The following is a 17,883-nucleotide window of genomic DNA, read 5'->3' as shown; positions in this document are numbered from 1 at the left end:
CTGGGAATGAGGGAGAGAGCCGGGGAGGTGAGGAGACTGGGAATGAGGGAGAGAGCCGGGGAATGAGGGAGAGAGCCGGGGAGGTGAGGAGACCGGGGCCTCCTGGCCACGGAGCGACCGATAATACTGTGGGGGTTTCGGTTTTCTCCTTGCACGGGCCGCTGTCGGGGTGAGGGGGTTTTCGGATGGGGGAATGGAGCGATGGGGGCCCGCCTGCACAAAGTGGTTTGAAGGAGGATTCGGGTGTGGGTGATCAGGTTTTCAATTGGGGGCACGGGGAGATTCGGGTGGGGGTCTGGTGGATTCGAGTGGGGGTGCGGGAGATTCGAGTGGGGGTGTGGGGTTTTTGGGTGGGGTTGCATGGGATTCGAGTGGGGGTGCAGGGGATACGAGTGGGGGTGTGGGGAGAATTTGGGTGGGGGTGCGGGGGGATTCGAGTGGGGGTGTGGGGTTTTTGGTTGTGGGTGCGGGGGATTCGAGTTGGGGTGCGGGGGATTCGAGTTGGGGTGCGGGGGATTCGAGTTGGGGTGCGGGGGATTCGAGTTGGGGTGCGGGGGATTCGAGTTGGGGTGCGGGGGTTTCGAGTTGGGGTGCGGGGGATTCGGGTGGGGGTGCGGGGGATTCGGGTGGGGGTGCGGGGGATTCGGGTGGGGGTGCGGGGGATTCGAGTAGGGGTGCGGAGGATTCGGGTGGGGGTGGGGTTTTCGGCTGGGGGTGAGGTGTGAGGGATTCAGGTGGGGGTGTGGGGTTTTTGGGTGGGGGTGCGGGGGATTCGGGTGGGGGTGTGGGGTTTTTGGGTCGGGGTGCGGGGGTTTCGAATGGGGGTGCAGGGGATTCAAGTGGGCGTGTGGTGAGGATTTGGGTGGGGGTGCGGGGGGATTTGGGTGGGGGTGCGGGGGGATGAGAGTGGGGCTGTGGTGTTTTTGGGTGGGGGTGCGGGGGGGATTCGAGTTGGGGTGCGGGGGATTCGAGTGGGGGTGCGTGGGATTCAAGTGGGGGTATGGGGAGGATTTGGGTGGGGGTGCGGGGGGATTTGAGTGGGGGTGAGGGGTTTTTGGGTGGGGGTGTGGAATTTTTGGGTGGGGGTGCGGGGGATTCGAGTGGGCGTGTGGGGGGGATTCGAGTGGGGGTGTGGGGGGGATTCGAGTGGGGGTGTGGGGGGGATTCGAGTGGGGGTGTGGGGGGGATTTGAGTGGGGGTGTGGGGAGGATTTGGGTGGGGTTTTTGGGGGATTCGAGTGGAGGTGTGGGGTTTTTGGGTGGGGGCGCGGGGGCATTCGAGTGGGGGTGCGGGGGGATTCAAGTGGGGATGCGGGTCTTTTGGGTGGGGGTGGGGTGATTCGAGTGGGGTGCGGGGGGATTTTGGGTGGGGGTGCTGGGGATTCGAGTGGGGTGCGGGGGGATTCGGGTGGGGGTGTGGGGTTTTTGGGTGTGGGTGTGGGGATTTTGGGTGGGGGTGCGGGGGATTCGGGTGGGGGTGCGGGGGATTCGGGTGGGGGTGCGGGGGATTCGGGTGGGGGTGCGGGGGATTCGGGTGGGGGTGCGGGGGATTCGGGTGGGGGTGCGGGGGATTCGGGTGGGGGTGCGGGGAGACTCGGGTGGGGGTGCGGAGGGATTCGGGTGGGGGTGTGGGGTTTTTGGGTGGGGGTGCGGGGGGACTCGGGTGGGGGTGCGGGGGGACTCGGGTGGGGGTGCGGGGGATTCGGGTGGGGGTGCGGGGTTTTTGGGTGGGGGTGCGGGGTGACTCGGGTGGGGGTGCGGGGGGACTCGGGTGGGGTGCGGAGGGATTCGGGTGGGGGTGCGGGGGGACTCGGGTGGGGGTGCGGGGGGACTCGGGTGGGGGTGCGGGGGGACTCGGGTGGGGGTGCGGGGGGACTCGGGTGGGGGTTGCGGGGGGACTCGGGTGGGGGTGTGGGGCGTGCTGTATGGACACTGATTGTGGACAGGACCCGTTGTATTGACCATGTCCTCCACAGCTATACAGTTTGCAACACTCGGGTCGCCCATGATGAATTGCCATGGGGTGAGGTGTCTGTGCAAATGTTCCCCAGTCAGGTGAAAGGGAGAAGAACATCGGAAAGATGAACAAATTGAGGAGATTTCCATGTGAATGAACATCCTAAGATGTCCTATTATTTTTATCAGGAGAAAGACATGGAAGCATCGTGTGAAACGTTATCAAAGCTCGAGGAACGGGCACATTCGTCACTGGTGAACGTGGTACTAGTTGGTGAAGACATTTGTGTTAAAGTTCTGATGGAGGATGTTGAAATGGATCAGAAAGCACACCTACTCACCGAGAGCTGTCTTGCCACGTCCTCAAATCGTGTCCAATATCATCAGATGCAGGACAGCCACGGGGCCAGTCAGTGCAACGGGATTGCGGCTGGATCCTCCCAGATTGCAGCCGGTTCTCCAGCCCAGGTGTTGCTGACACCTTGCAAACGTGAGCCTTGTGAGGAGACTGTTGAATCTGATTTATGTGGGCAGCCTTGCAGTGAGGGGAGGGGACTTGCTGGAGTGGACTTTATCCTGTGCAATGTCTGTGGACAAATGTTCAGTGATTTGCCTTCCGTTTGTAAACATCTGTGTGCTCATGCTGAGATACAGCTCCTGTGTTTAGTCTGTCAAACGACATTGACTCAGTCAGTTGACCTTGTAAAACATAACCATGTTCAAATGGGGGATAAAACTTTACAGAGTCCTGTTTGCCCAAAGACTTTTGCTGAAATCTCCGTGTTATCGAAACACCAAGGAACTCACGCCGTGGAGAAACTCAAGCCCTCTGCAACATCGTTGAACTGCCTGAATCACTCAGGAAACGAATCTTTCCAGTGTGCCTTCTGCGAGGGGAAGTTTACCAAAATGTCCTCACTCTCAAATCATCATTGTCTTCACTGCAAGGACAAGCCTTTTCGCTGCTCCTTCTGCAGCAAAACCTTCACTCAGTCATCTTCACTCTCAGTCCATCAGCGCATCCACACCGGGGAAAAGCCTTTCAAATGTTTCGTCTGCCAGAAGAGCTTCACTCACTCCTCTTCCCTCCTGAACCATCAGCGTATCCACACCGGAGAGAAACCTTTTCATTGCACCTTCTGTGAGAAAAGCTTCACTGATTCCTCCTCTCTCTCCAAACACCAGCGGATCCACACTGGGGAGAAACGTTTCTGGTGTCTGGTTTGTGGGAAGACTTTTGCTTCCTCGACAAACCTTTTAAATCACCAGCTGATTCACAGCGGAGAGAAGCCCTTCCACTGTACGGTTTGTTTGAAGAACTTCTCCTTGTTGTCCTCTCTTTCCAGACACCAACGCATCCACTCTGGGGAGAAGCCATACCAGTGCTCCTTCTGTCAGAAGACTTTCACTCAGTCAGCTTCCCTTTCCGTCCATAAGCGGATTCACACGGGGGAGAAACCTTTCAAATGTCTTGTATGTGAGAAGCTGTTCACTCATTCTTCTAACCTCGCTGTGCATCAGCGTATCCACACTGGTGAGAAACCGTTCCATTGCAAGTACTGTGAGAAGAGCTTCACTGACTCATCCTCTCTTTCAAAGCACCAGCGGATCCACACCAGGCAGAAGCTCTTTGAGTGTTCGGTCTGCCAGAAAACCTTCACGAACCTGGCTTCTTTCTCACAGCACCAACGTGTTCATGCTGGACAGAAGCCGTTTGCTTGTTCTCTTTGCGAAAAGACCTTTACCACGTCCTCTTCCCTTTCAGAACATCAACGCTTTCACTGTGGGCAGAAGCCTTTCCCCTGTTCAATCTGTGGAAAGACGTTCACTAAATCCAGTAATCTTTTAAACCATTATCGCCTTCACACGGGGGAGAAACCCTTCCAGTGCATCGTCTGTGAGAAGAGCTTCACAGAATCATCCTCGCTTTCCAAACACCAGCGCATTCACACTGGAGAGAAACCGTACAGGTGTTCGTTCTGCCAGAAGAGTTTCACCCAGTCCTTTTCACTTTCGGTTCATCTGCGCATACACACTGGCGAGAAGCCCTTTAAATGCCCCTTGTGTGAGAAGAACTTTACTCAGCTGTCTCACCTATCGGTGCACGAACGCATTCACACGCGAGAAAAACCCTACCAGTGCTCGTCCTGCGAAAAGAGCTATACTCACTCCTCCACCCTCCTGAAACACCAGCGCAGCCACGCTGGAGGCAAGTCCCCGAAATCTTAGCCCACTGCAAAACCTTCCTCACTGACCATCAACTCCCCTTCCTCACTGACCATCAACTCCCCTTCCTCACTGACCATCAACTCCCCTTCCTCACTGACCATCAACTCCCCTTCCATACTGACCACCCAACTCCCCTTCCTCACTGACCACCCAACTCCCCTTCCTCACTGACCACCCAACTCCCCTTCCTCACTGACCATCAACTCCCCTTCCTCACTGACCACCCAACTCCCCTTCCTCACTGACCATCAACTCCCCTTCCTCACTGACCATCAACTCCCCTTCCTCACTGACCACCCAACTCCCCTTCCTCACTGACCATCAACTCCCCTTCCTCACTGACCATCAACTCCCCTTCCTCACTGACCATCAACTCCCCTTCCTCACTGACCATCAACTCCCCTTCCTCACTGACCGCCCAACTCCCCTTCCTTACTGACCATCAACACCCCTTCCTCACTGACCATCAACACCCCTTCCTCACTGACCACCCAACTCCCCTTCGTCACTGACCACCCAACTCCCCTTCCTCACTGACCATCAACTCCCCTTCCTCACTGACCATCAACTCCCCTTCCTCACTGACCATCAACTCCCCTTCCTCACTGACCGTCAACTCCCCTTCCTCACTGACCGTCAACTCCCCTTCCTCACTCACCACCGAACTCCCCTTCCTCACTGACCACCCAATTCGCCTTCCTCACTGTCCACCCAACTCCCCTTCCTCACTGACCATCAACTCCCCTTCCTCACTGACCATCAACTCCCCTTCCTCACTGTCCACCCAACACCTCCTTCCTCACTGACCATCAACTCCTCTTCCTCACTGACCATCAACTCCCCTTCCTCACTGACCATCAACTCCCCTTCCTCACTGACCATCAACTCCCCTTCCTCACTGACCATCAACTCCCCTTCCTCACTGACCGTCAACTCCCCTTCCTCACTGACCGTCAACTCCCCTTCCTCAATGACCGTCAACTCCCCTTCCTCACTGACCGTCAACTCCCCTTCCTCACTCACCACCGAACTCCCCTTCCTCACTGACCAACCAATTCGCCTTCCTCACTGTCCACCCAACTCCCCTTCCTCACTGACCATCAACTCCTCTTCCTCACTGACCATCAACTCCTCTTCCTCACTGACCATCAACTCCCCTTCCTCACTGACCATCAACTCCCCTTCCACACTGGCCATTAGCTCCCCTTCAGCACTGTCCAGCCAAGTCCACTTCCTCACTGACCACCCAACTCCCCTTCCTCACCGACCATCAACTCCCCTTCCTCACTGACCACCAAACCCCATTCATCACTGAGCTCCCAACTCCCCTTCCTCACTGTCCATCAACTCCCCTTCCTCACTGACCAGCAACTCCCCTTCCTCACTGACCAGCAACTCCCCTTCCTCACTGTCCACCCAACTCCCCTTCCACACTGACCACCCAACTCCCCTTCCTCACTGACCATCAACTCCCCTTCCTCACTGACCATCAACTCCCCTTCCTCACTGTCCACCCAACTCCCCTTCCTCACTGATCATCAACTCCCCTTCCGCACTGTCCATCAACTCCCCATCCTCACTGACCAGCAACACCACTTCCTCACTGATCATCAACTCCCCTTCCTCACTGACCAACAACTCCCCTTCCTCACTGATCATCAACTCCCCTTCCTCACTGACCATCAACTCCCCTTACTCACTGACCATCAACTCCCCTTCCTCACTGACCATCAACTCCCCTTCCGCACTGACCATCAACTCCCCTTTCACACCGGCCATCAACTCCCCTTCCTCACTGTCCACCCAACTCCCCTTCCTCACTGACCACCCAACTCCTCTTCCTCACTGACCATCAACTCCCCTTCCTCACTGACCATCAACTCCCCTTCCTCACTGACCATCAACTCCCCTTCCTCACTGACCATCAACTCCCCTTCCTCACTGGCCATCATCTCCCCTTCCTCACCGACCATCAACTCCCCTTCCTCACTCTCCACCCAACTCCTCTTCCTCACTGACCATCAACTCCCCTTCCTCACTGACCATCAACTCCCCTTCCTCACTGACCATCAACTCCCCTCCCTCACTGACCATCAACTCCCCTTCCTTACTGTCCACCCAACTCCCCTTCCTCACTGACCACCCAACTCCCCTTCCTCACTGACCATCAACTCCCCTTACTCACTGACCATCAACTCCCCTTCCTCACTGTCCACCCAACACCCCTTCTTCACTGACCGTCAACTCCCCTTCGTCATTGTCCATCAACTCCCCTTCCTCAGTTAACAACAACTCCCCTTCCTCACTGACTAGCAATTCGCCTTCCTCACTGACCACCCAATTCCCCTTCCTCACTGACCACCCAACTCCCCTTCCTCACTGACCACCCAACTCCCCTTCCTCACTGGCCATCAACTCCCCTTCCTCACCGGCCATCAACTCCCCTTCCTCACCGGCCATCAACTCCCCTTCCTCACCGGCCATCATCTCCCCTTCCTCACTCTCCACCCAACTCCTCTTCCTCACTGACCATCAACTCCCCTTCCTCATTGTCCATCAACTCCCCTTCCTCACTGACCACCCATCACCCCTTCCTCACTGACCACCAAACCCCATTCATCACTGAGTTCCCAACTCCACTTCCTCATTGTCCATCAACTCCCCTTCCTCATTGTCCATCAACTCCCCTTCCTCATTGTCCATCAACTCCAATTCCTCACTGACCAGCAACTCCCCTTCCTCACTGTCCACCAACTCCCCTTCCTCACTGACCACCCAACTCCCCTTCCTCACTGACCATCAACTCCCCTTCCTCACTTACCAGCAACTCCCTTCCTCACCGACCATCAACTCCCCTTCCTCACTGACCATCAACTCCCCTTCCTCACCAGCCATCAACTCCCCTTCCTCACCGGCCATCAACTCGTCTTCCTCACTGACCATCAACTCCCCTTCCTCACTGACCATCAACTCCCCTTCCTCACTGACCATCAACTCCCCTTCCTTACTGTCCACCCAACTCCCCTTCCTCACTGACCACCCAACTCCCCTTCCTCACTGACCATCAACTCCCCTTACTCACTGACCATCAACTCCCCTTCCTCACTGACCATCAACTCCCCTTCCTCACTGTCCACCCAACACCCCTTCTTCACTGACCGTCAACTCCCCTTCGTCATTGTCCATCAACTCCCCTACCTCAGTTAACAACAACTCCCCTTCCTCACTGACTAGCAATTCGCCTTCCTCACTGACCACCCAATTCCCCTTCCTCACTGACCACCCAACTCCCCTTCCTCACCGGCCATCAACTCCCCTTCCTCACTGGCCATCAACTCCCCTTCCTCACCGGCCATCAACTCCCCTTCCTCACCGGCCATCAACTCCCCTTCCTCACCGGCCATCAACTCCCCGACCTCACCGGCCATCATCTCCCCTTCCTCACTCTCCACCCAACTCCTCTTCCTCACTGACCATCAACTCCCCTTCCTCATTGTCCATCAACTCCCCTTCCTCACTGACCACCCATCACCCCTTCCTCACTGACCACCAAACCCCATTCATCACTGAGTTCCCAACTCCACTTCCTCATTGTCCATCAACTCCCCTTCTTCACTGACCGTAAACTCCCCTTCGTCATTGTCCATCAACTCCCCTACCTCAGTTAACAACAACTCCCCTTCCTCACTGACTAGCAACTCGCCTTCCTCACTGACCACCCAATTCCCCTTCCTCACTGACCACCCAACTCCCCTTCCTCACCGGCCATCAACTCCCCTTCCTCACCGACCATCAACTCCCCTTCCTCACCAGCCATCAACTCCCCTTCCTCACCGGCCATCAACTCCTCTTCCTCACTGACCATCAACTCCCCTTCCTCACTGACCATCAACTCCCCTTCCTCACCAGCCATCAACTCCACTTCCTCACCGGCCATCAACTCCTCTTCCTCACTGTCCACCCAACTCCCCTTCCTCACTGTCCACCCAACTCCCCTTCCTCACTGTCCACCCATCTCCCCTTCCTCACTGACCACCAAACCACAATCCTCACTGAGCTCCCAACTCCTCTTCCTCACTGACCATCAACTCCCCTTCCTCACTGACCATCAACTCCCCTTCCTCACTGACCACCCATCTCCCCTTCCTCACTGACCACCAAACCCCATTCCTCACTGAGCTCCCAACTCCCCTTCCTCACTGACCATCAACTCCACTTCCTCACTGTCCATCAACTCCCCTTCCTCATTGTCCATCAACTCCCCATCCTCATTGTCCATCAACTCCTCTTCCTCACTGACCATCAACTCCTCTTCCTCACTGACCATCAACTCCTCTTCCTCACTGACCATCAACTCCCCTTCTTCACTGACCATCAAATCACCTTCTTCACTGACCACCAACTCCCCTTCCTCACTGACCATCAACTCCCCTTCTTCACTGACCATCAAATCCCCTTCCTCACTGATCACAACTCCCCTTCTTCACTGACCATCAACTCCTCTTCCTCACTGACCATCAACTCCCCTTCTTCACTGACCATCAAATCACCTTCTTCACTGACCACCAACTCCCCTTCCTCACTGACCATCAACTCCCCTTCTTCACTGACCATCAAATCCCCTTCCTCACTGATCACAACTCCCCTTCCTCACTGACCATCAACTCCCCTTCCTCACTGACCGCCCAACTCCCCTTCCTCATTGTCCATCAACTCCCCTTCCTCACTCACCATCAACTCCCCTTCCTCACTGACCACAACTCCCCTTTCTCACTGACCATCAACTCCCCTTCCTCATTGTCCATCAACTCCCCTTCCCAAGTGACCAGCAACTCCCCTTCCTCACTGACCACCCAACCCCTCTTCCTCACTGATCATCAACTCCCCTTCCTCACTGACCATCAACTCCCCTTCCTCACTGAGCATCAACTCCCCTTCTTTACTGACCATCAAATCCCCTACTCACTGACCATCAACTCCCCTTCTTCACTGACCATCAACTCCCCTTCCTCATTACCATCAACTCCCCTTCATCACTGACCACCCATCGCCCCTTCCTCACTGACCACCAAACCCCAATCCTCACAGAGCTCCCAAGTCCTCTGCCTCACTGACCACAACTCCCCTTCCTCACTGACCACCCATCTCCCCTTCCTCACTGACCACCAAACACCATTCCTCACTGAGCTCCCAACTCCCCTTCCTCACTGTCCACCAAACCCCAATCCTCACTGAGCTCCCAACTCCTCTTCCTCGCTGACCATCAACTCCCCTTCCTCACTGACCATCAACTCCCCTTCCTCACTGACCATCAACTCCCCTTCCTCACTGACCATCAACTCCCCTTCCTCACTGACCACCCATCTCCCCTTCCTCACTGACCATCAACTCCCCTTCCTCACTGACCACCCATCTCCCCTTCCTCACTGACCACCAAACCCCATTCCTCACTGAGCTCCCAACTCCCCTTCCTTACTGACCATCAACTCCACTTCCTCACTGTCCATCAACTCCCCTTCCTCACTCTCCACCCAACTCCTCTACCTCAGTGACCAGCAACACCACTTCCTCACTGATCATCAACTCCCCTTCCTCACTGTCCACCCAACTCCCCTTCCTCACTGACCACCCAACTCCCCTTCCTCACTGACCATCAACTCCCCTTCCTCACTGACCATCAACTGTCCTTCCACACTGGCCATCAACTCCACTTTCACACCGGCCATCAACTCCCCTTCCTCACTGTCCACCCAACTCCCCTTCCTCACTGACCATCAACTCCCCTTCCTCACTGTCCACCCAACTCCCCTTCCTCACTGACCATCAACTCCCCTTCATCACTGACCATCAACTCCCCTTCTTCACTGACCGTCAACTCCCCTTCGTCATTGTCCATCAACTCCCCTTCCTCAGTTAACAACAACTCCCCTCCCTCACTGACGAGCAATTCCCCTTCCTCAGTGACCACCCAACTCCCCTTCCTCACCGGCCATCAACTCCCCTTCCTCACTGACCATCAACTCCCCTTCCTCACTGGCCATCAACTCCCCTTCCTCACCGGCCATCAACTCCCCTTCCTCACCGGCCATCAACTCCCCTTCCTCACCGGCCATCAACTCCCCTTCCTCACCGGCCATCATCTCCCCTTCCTCACTCTCCACCCAACTCCTCTTCCTCACTGACCATCAACTCCCCTTCCTCATTGTCCATCAACTCCCCTTCCTCATTGTCCATCAACTCCCCTTCCTCACTGTCCACCCAACTCCCCTTCCTCACTGATCACCCATCACCCCTTCCTCACTGACCACCAAACCCCATTCATCACTGAGCTCCCAAATCCCCTTCCTCATTGTCCATCAACTCCCCTTCCTCATTGCCAATCAACTCCCCTTCCTCACTGACCAGCAACTCCCCTTCCTCACAAACCACCCAACTCCCCTTCCTCACCGGCCATCAACTCCCCTTCCTCACCGGCCATCAACTCCCCTTCCTCACCGGCCATCAACTCCCCTTCCTCACCGGCCATCAACTCCCCTTCCTCACCGGCCATCAACTCCCCTTCCTCACCGGCCATCAACTCCTCTTCCTCACCGACCACCCATCTCCCCTTCCTCACTGACCACCAAACCACAATCCTCACTGAGCTCCCAACTCCTCTTCCTCACTGACCATCAACTCCCCTTCCTCACTGACCATCAACTCCCCTTCCTCACTGTCCATCAACTCCCCTTCCTCAATGACCATCAACTCCACTTCCTCACTGTCCATCAACTTCCCTTCCTCATTGTCCGTCAACTCCCCTTCCTCATTGTCCAAAAACTCCACTTCCTCACTGACAATTAACTCCTCTTCCTCACTGACCACCAACTCCCCTTCCTCACTGTCCATCAACTCCCCTTCCTCACTGTCCATCAACTCCCCTTTCTCACTCTCCATCAACTCCCCTTCCTCACTGACCATAAACTCCCCTTCCTCACTGACCATGAACTCCCCTTCCTCACTGACCATCAACTCCCCTTCCTCATTACCATCAAGTCCCCTTCATCACTGACCACCCATCTCCCCTTCCTCACTGACCACCAAACCCCAATCCTCACTGAGCTCCCAACTCCTCTTCCTCACTGACCATCAACTCCACTTCCTCACTGACCATCAACTCCCCTTCCTCACTGACCACCCATCTCCCCTTCCTCACTGACCACCAAACCCCATTCCTCACTGAGCTCCCAACTCCCCTTCCTCACTGTCCACCCAACTCCCCTTCCTCACTGTCCACCCAACTGCCCTTCCTCACTGTCCACCCATCTCCCCTTCCTCACTGACCACCAAACCCCAATCCTCACTGAGCTCCCAACTCCCCTTCCTTACTGACCATCAACTCCCCTTCCTCATTGTCCATCAACTCCTCTTCCTCACTGACCATCAATCCTCTTCCTCACTGACCATCAACTCCCCTTCCTCACTGTCCACCCAACTCCCCTTCCTCACTGACCATCAACTCCCCTTCCTCACTGACCACCAAACCCCATTCCTCACTGAGCTCCCAACTCCCCTTCTTTACTGACCATCAACCCCACTTCCTCACTGTCCATCAACTCCCCTTCCTCATTGTCCATCAACTCCCCTTCCTCACTGTCCATCAACTCCCCTTCCGCACTGCCCATCAACTCCCCTTCGTCACTGACCATCAACTCCCCTTCTTCACTGACCATCAAATCCCCTTCTTCACTGACCACCAACTCCCCTTCCTCACTGACCATCAACTCCACTTACTCACTGTCCATCAACTCCCCTTTCTCACTGTCAATCAACTCCCCTTTCTCACTGTCCATCAACTCCCCTTCCTCACTGACCATCAACTCCCCTTCCTCACTGACCATCAACTCCCCTTCCTCACTGATCATAAACTCCCCTTCCTCACTGACCATCAACTCACCTTCATCACTGACCACCCATCTCCCCTTCCTCACTGACCACCAAACCCCAATCCTCACGAAGCTCCCAACTCCTCTTCTTCACTGACCATCAACTCCCCTTCCTCACTTACCAGCAACTCCCCTTCCTCACCGGCCATCAACTCCCCTTCCTCACCGGCCATCAACTCCCCTTCCTCACCGGCCATCAACTCCCCTTCCTCACCGGCCATCAACTCCCCTTCCTCACCGGCCATCAACTCCCCTTCCTCACCGGCCATCAACTCCCCTTCCTCACCGGCCATCAACTCCTCTTCCTCACCAACCACCCATCTCCCCTTCCTCACTGACCACCAAACCACAATCCTCACTGACCATCAACTCCCCTTCCTCACTGACCATCAACTCCCCTTCCTCACTGACCATCAACTCCCATTCCTCACTGACCACCCATCTCCCCTTCCTCACTGACCATCAACTCCACTTCCTCACTGTCCATCAACTCCCCTTCCTCATTGTCCGTCAACTCCCCTTCCTCATTGTCCATCAACTCCTCTTCCTCACTGACAATTAACTCCTCTTCCTCACTGACCATCAACTCCCCTTCTTCACTGACCATCAAATCCCCTTCTTCACTGACCATCAAATCCCCTTCTTCTTTGACCACCAACTCCCCTTTCTCACTCTCCATCAACTCCCCTTCCTCACTGACCATAAACTCCCCATCCTCACTGACCATGAACTCCCCTTCCTCACTGACCATCAACTCCCCTTCCTCACTGACCATCAACTCCCCTTCCTCATTACCATCAACTCCCCTTCATCACTGACCACCCATCTCCCCTTCCTCACTGACCAGCAAACCCCAATCCTCACTGAGCTCCCAACTCCTCTTCCTCACTGACCATCAACTCCACTTCCTCACTGACCATCAACTCCCCTTCCTCACTGACCACCCATCTCCCCTTCCTCACTGACCACCAAACCCCATTCCTCACTGAACTCCCAACTCCCCTTCCTCACTGTCCACCCAACTCCCCTTCCTCACTGTCCACCCATCTCCCCTTCCTCACTGACCACCAAACCCCAATCCTCACTGAGCTCCGAACTCCCCTTCCTTACTGACCATCAACTCCCCTTCCTCATTGTCCATCAACTCCTCTTCCTCACTGACCATCAATCCTCTTCCTCACTGACCATCAACTCCCCTTCCTCACTGTCCACCCAACTCCCCGTCCTCACTGACCACCCATCCCCCCTTCCTCACTGACCACCAAACCCCATTCCTCACTGAGCTCCCAACTCCCCTTCCTTACTGACCATCAACCCCACTTCCTCACTGTCCATCAACTCCCCTTCCTCATTGTCCATCAACTCCCCTTCCTCACTGTTCATCAACTCCCCTTCTGCACTGCCCATCAACTCCCCTTCCTCACTGACCATCAACTTCCCTTCTTCACTGACCATCAAATCCTCTTCTTCACTGACCACCAACTCCCCTTCCTCACTGACCATCAACTCCACTTACTCACTGTCCATCAACTCCCCTTTCTCACTGTCCATCAACTCCCCTTTCTCACTGTCCATCAACTCCCCTTCCTCACTGACCATCAACTCCCCTTCCTCACTGACCATCAACTCACCTTCATCACTGACCACCCATCTCCCCTTCCTCACTGACCACCAAACCCCAATCCTCACGAAGCTCCCAACTCCTCTTCCTCACTGACCATCAACTCCCCTTCCTCACTGACCATCAACTCCCCTTCCTCACTGACCACCCATCTCCCCTTCCTCACTGACCACCAAACCCCATTCCTCACTGAGCTCCCAACTCCCCTTCCTCACTGTCCACCCAACTCCCCTTCCTCACTGTCCACCCATCTCCCCTTCCTCACTGACCACCAAACCCCATTCCTCACTGAGCTCCCAACTCCCCTTCCTCACTGACCATCAATCCCACTTCCTCATTGTCCATCAACTCCCCTTCCTTACTGACCATCAACTCCACTTCCTCACTGTCCATCAACTCCCCTTTCTCACTGTCCATCAACTCCCCTTCCTCATTGTCCATCAACTCCCCTTCCTCACTGACCATCAAATCCCCTACTCACTGACCATCAACTCCCCTTCTTCACTGACCATCAACTCCCCTTCCTCACTGACCACCCATCGCCCCTTCCTCACTGACCACCAAACCCCAATCCTCACAGAGCTCCCAAGTCCTCTGCCTCACTGACCACAACTCCCCTTCCTCACTGACCACCCATCTCCCCTTCCTCACTGACCACCAAACACCATTCCTCACTGAGCTCCCAACTCCCCTTCCTCACTGTCCACCCAACTCCCCTTCCTCACTGTCCACCCATCTCCCCTTCCTCACTGACCACCAAACCCCAATCCTCACTGAGCACCCAACTCCCCTTCCTCACTGTCCATCAACTCCCCTTCCTCACTGTCCATCAACTCCCCTTCCTCACTGTCCATCAACTCCCCTTCCTCACTGTCCATCAACTCCCCTTTCTCACTCTCCATCAACTCCCCTTCCTCACTGACCATAAACTCCCCTTCCTCACTGACCATCAACTCCCCTTCCTCACTGACCATCAACTCCCCTTCCTCATTACCATCAACTCCCCTTCATCACTGACCACCCATCTCCCCTTCCTCACTGACCACCAAACCCCAATCCTCAGAGCTCCCAACTCCTCTTCCTCACTGACCATCAACTCCACTTCCTCACTGACCATCAACTCCCCTTCCTCACTGACCACCCATCTCCCCTTCCTCACTGACCACCAAACCCCATTCCTCACTGAACTCCCAACTCCCCTTCCTCACTGTCCACCCAACTCCCCTTCCTCACTGTCCACCCATCTCACCTTCCTCACTGACCACCCAACACCAATCCTCACTGAGCTCCCAACTCCCCTTCCTTACTGACCATCAACTCCCCTTCCTCATTGTCCATCAACTCCTCTTCCTCACTGACCATCAATCCTCTTCCTCACTGACCATCAACTCCCCTTCCTCACTGTCCACCCAACTCCCCTTCCTCACTGACCACCCATCTCCCCTTCCTCACTGACCACCAAACACCATTCCTCACTGAGCTCCCAACTCCCCTTCCTCACTGTCCACCCAACTCCCCTTCCTCACTGTCCACCCAACTCCCCTTCCTCACTGACCACCAAACCCCAATCCTCACTGAGCTCCCAACTCCTCTTCCTCACTGACCATCAACTCCCCTTCCTCATTGTCCATCAACTCCCATTCCTCACTGACCACCCATCACCCCTTCCTCACTGACCACCAAACCCCATTCATCACTGAGCTCCCAAATCCCCTTCCTCATTGTCCATCAACTCCCCTTCCTCATTGTCCATCAACTCCCCTTCCTCACTGACCAGCAACTCCCCTTCCTCACAAACCACCCAACTCCCCTTCCTCACTGACCATCAACTCCCCTTCCTCACTTACCAGCAACTCCCCTTCCTCACCGGCCATCAACTCCCCTTCCTCACCGGCCATCAACTCCCCTTCCTCACCGGCCATCAACTCCCCTTCCTCACCGGCCATCAACTCCCCTTCCTCACCGGCCATCAACTCCCCTTCCTCACCGGCCATCAACTCCTCTTCCTCACCAACCACCCATCTCCCCTTCCTTACTGACCACCAAACCACAATCCTCACTGACCATCAACTCCCCTTCCTCACTGACCATCAACTCCCCTTCCTCACTGACCATCAACTCCCCTTCCTCACTGACCACCCATCTCCCCTTCCTCACTGACCACCAAACCCCATTCCTCACTGAGCTCCCAACTCCCCTTCCTCACTGACCATCAACTCCACTTCCTCACTGTCCATCAACTCCCCTTCCTCATTGTCCGTCAACTCCCCTTCCTCATTGTCCATCAACTCCTCTTCCTCACTGACAATTAACTCCTCTTCCTCACTGACCATCAACTCCCCTTCTTCACTGACCATCAAATCCCCTTCTTCACTGACCATCAAATCCCCTTCTTCACTGACCACCAACTCCCCTTCCTCACTGTCTATCAACTCCCCTTCCTCACTGTCCATCAACTCCCCTTCCTCACTGTTCATCAACTCCCCTTTCTCACTCTCCATCAACTCCCCTTCCTCACTGACCATAAACTCCCCTTCCTCACTGACCATGAACTCCCCTTCCTCACTGACCATCAACTCCCCTTCCTCACTGACCATCAACTCCCCTTCCTCATTACCATCAACTCCCCTTCATCACTGACCATCAACTCCACTTCCTCACTGACCATCAACTCCCCTTCCTCACTGACCACCCATCTCCCCTTCCTCACTGACCACCAAACCCCATTCCTCACTGAACTCCCAACTCCCCTTCCTCACTGTCCACCCAACTCCCCTTCCTCACTGTCCACCCATCTCCCCTTCCTCACTGACCACCAAACCCCAATCCTCACTGAGCTCCGAACTCCCCTTCCTTACTGACCATCAACTCCCCTTCCTCATTGTCCATCAACTCCTCTTCCTCACTGACCATCAATCCTCTTCCTCACTGACCATCAACTCCCCTTCCTCACTGTCCACCCAACTCCCCTTCCTCACTGACCACCCATCTCCCCTTCCTCACTGACCACCAAACCCAATTCCTCACTGAGCTCCCAACTCCCCTTCCTTACTGACCATCAACCCGACTTCCTCACTGTCCATCAACTCCCCTTCCTCATTGTCCATCAACTCCCCTTCCGCACTGACCACCCATCTCCCCTTCCTCACTGACCACCAAACCCCATTCCTCACTGAACTCCCAACTCCCCTTCCTCACTGTCCACCCAACTCCCCTTCCTCACTGTCCACCCATCTCACCTTCCTCACTGACCACCCAACACCAATCCTCACTGAGCTCCCAACTCCCCTTCCTTACTGACCATCAACTCCCCTTCCTCATTGTCCATCAACTCCTCTTCCTCACTGACCATCAATCCTCTTCCTCACTGACCATCAACTCCCCTTCCTCACTGTCCACCCAACTCCCCTTCCTCACTGACCACCCATCTCCCCTTCCTCACTGACCACCAAACACCATTCCTCACTGAGCTCCCAACTCCCCTTCCTCACTGTCCACCCAACTCCCCTTCCTCACTGTCCACCCAACTCCCCTTCCTCACTGACCACCAAACCCCAATCCTCACTGAGCTCCCAACTCCTCTTCCTCACTGACCATCAACTCCCCTTCCTCATTGTCCATCAACTCCCATTCCTCACTGACCACCCATCACCCCTTCCTCACTGACCACCAAACCCCATTCATCACTGAGCTCCCAAATCCCCTTCCTCATTGTCCATCAACTCCCCTTCCTCATTGTCCATCAACTCCCCTTCCTCACTGACCAGCAACTCCCCTTCCTCACAAACCACCCAACTCCCCTTCCTCACTGACCATCAACTCCCCTTCCTCACTTACCAGCAACTCCCCTTCCTCACCGGCCATCAACTCCCCTTCCTCACCGGCCATCAACTCCCCTTCCTCACCGGCCATCAACTCCCCTTCCTCACCGGCCATCAACTCCCCTTCCTCACCGGCCATCAACTCCCCTTCCTCACCGGCCATCAACTCCTCTTCCTCACCAACCACCCATCTCCCCTTCCTTACTGACCACCAAACCACAATCCTCACTGACCATCAACTCCCCTTCCTCACTGACCATCAACTCCCCTTCCTCACTGACCATCAACTCCCCTTCCTCACTGACCACCCATCTCCCCTTCCTCACTGACCA

The 17,883-nt window shown here is 55.4% G+C and overlaps 1 protein-coding gene across 1 annotated transcript in view; it reads left to right on the top strand.

Moving 5' to 3' along the window:
- Positions 1-2,166: 2,166 nt before the first annotated feature.
- Positions 2,167-17,883, top strand: part of LOC137317906 (zinc finger protein 271-like) — a 42,516-nt gene continuing 26,799 nt past the window's right edge. The window contains exon 1 of the mRNA XM_067980906.1: positions 2,167-17,883. This exon is cut by the window's right edge and continues 26,799 nt beyond it. Coding sequence (XP_067837007.1) covers positions 2,256-4,184 — 1,929 coding nt within the window. The 5' untranslated portion in view covers positions 2,167-2,255 and the 3' untranslated portion in view covers positions 4,185-17,883.

Source organism: Heptranchias perlo, unplaced genomic scaffold (genome assembly GCF_035084215.1).
Source record: "Heptranchias perlo isolate sHepPer1 unplaced genomic scaffold, sHepPer1.hap1 HAP1_SCAFFOLD_64, whole genome shotgun sequence".
NCBI classification, from domain to species: Eukaryota; Metazoa; Chordata; class Chondrichthyes; order Hexanchiformes; family Hexanchidae; genus Heptranchias; species Heptranchias perlo.
The sequence above is the reverse complement of the archived record's forward strand: the minus strand, read 5'-3'. Positions and strand labels throughout refer to the sequence as shown.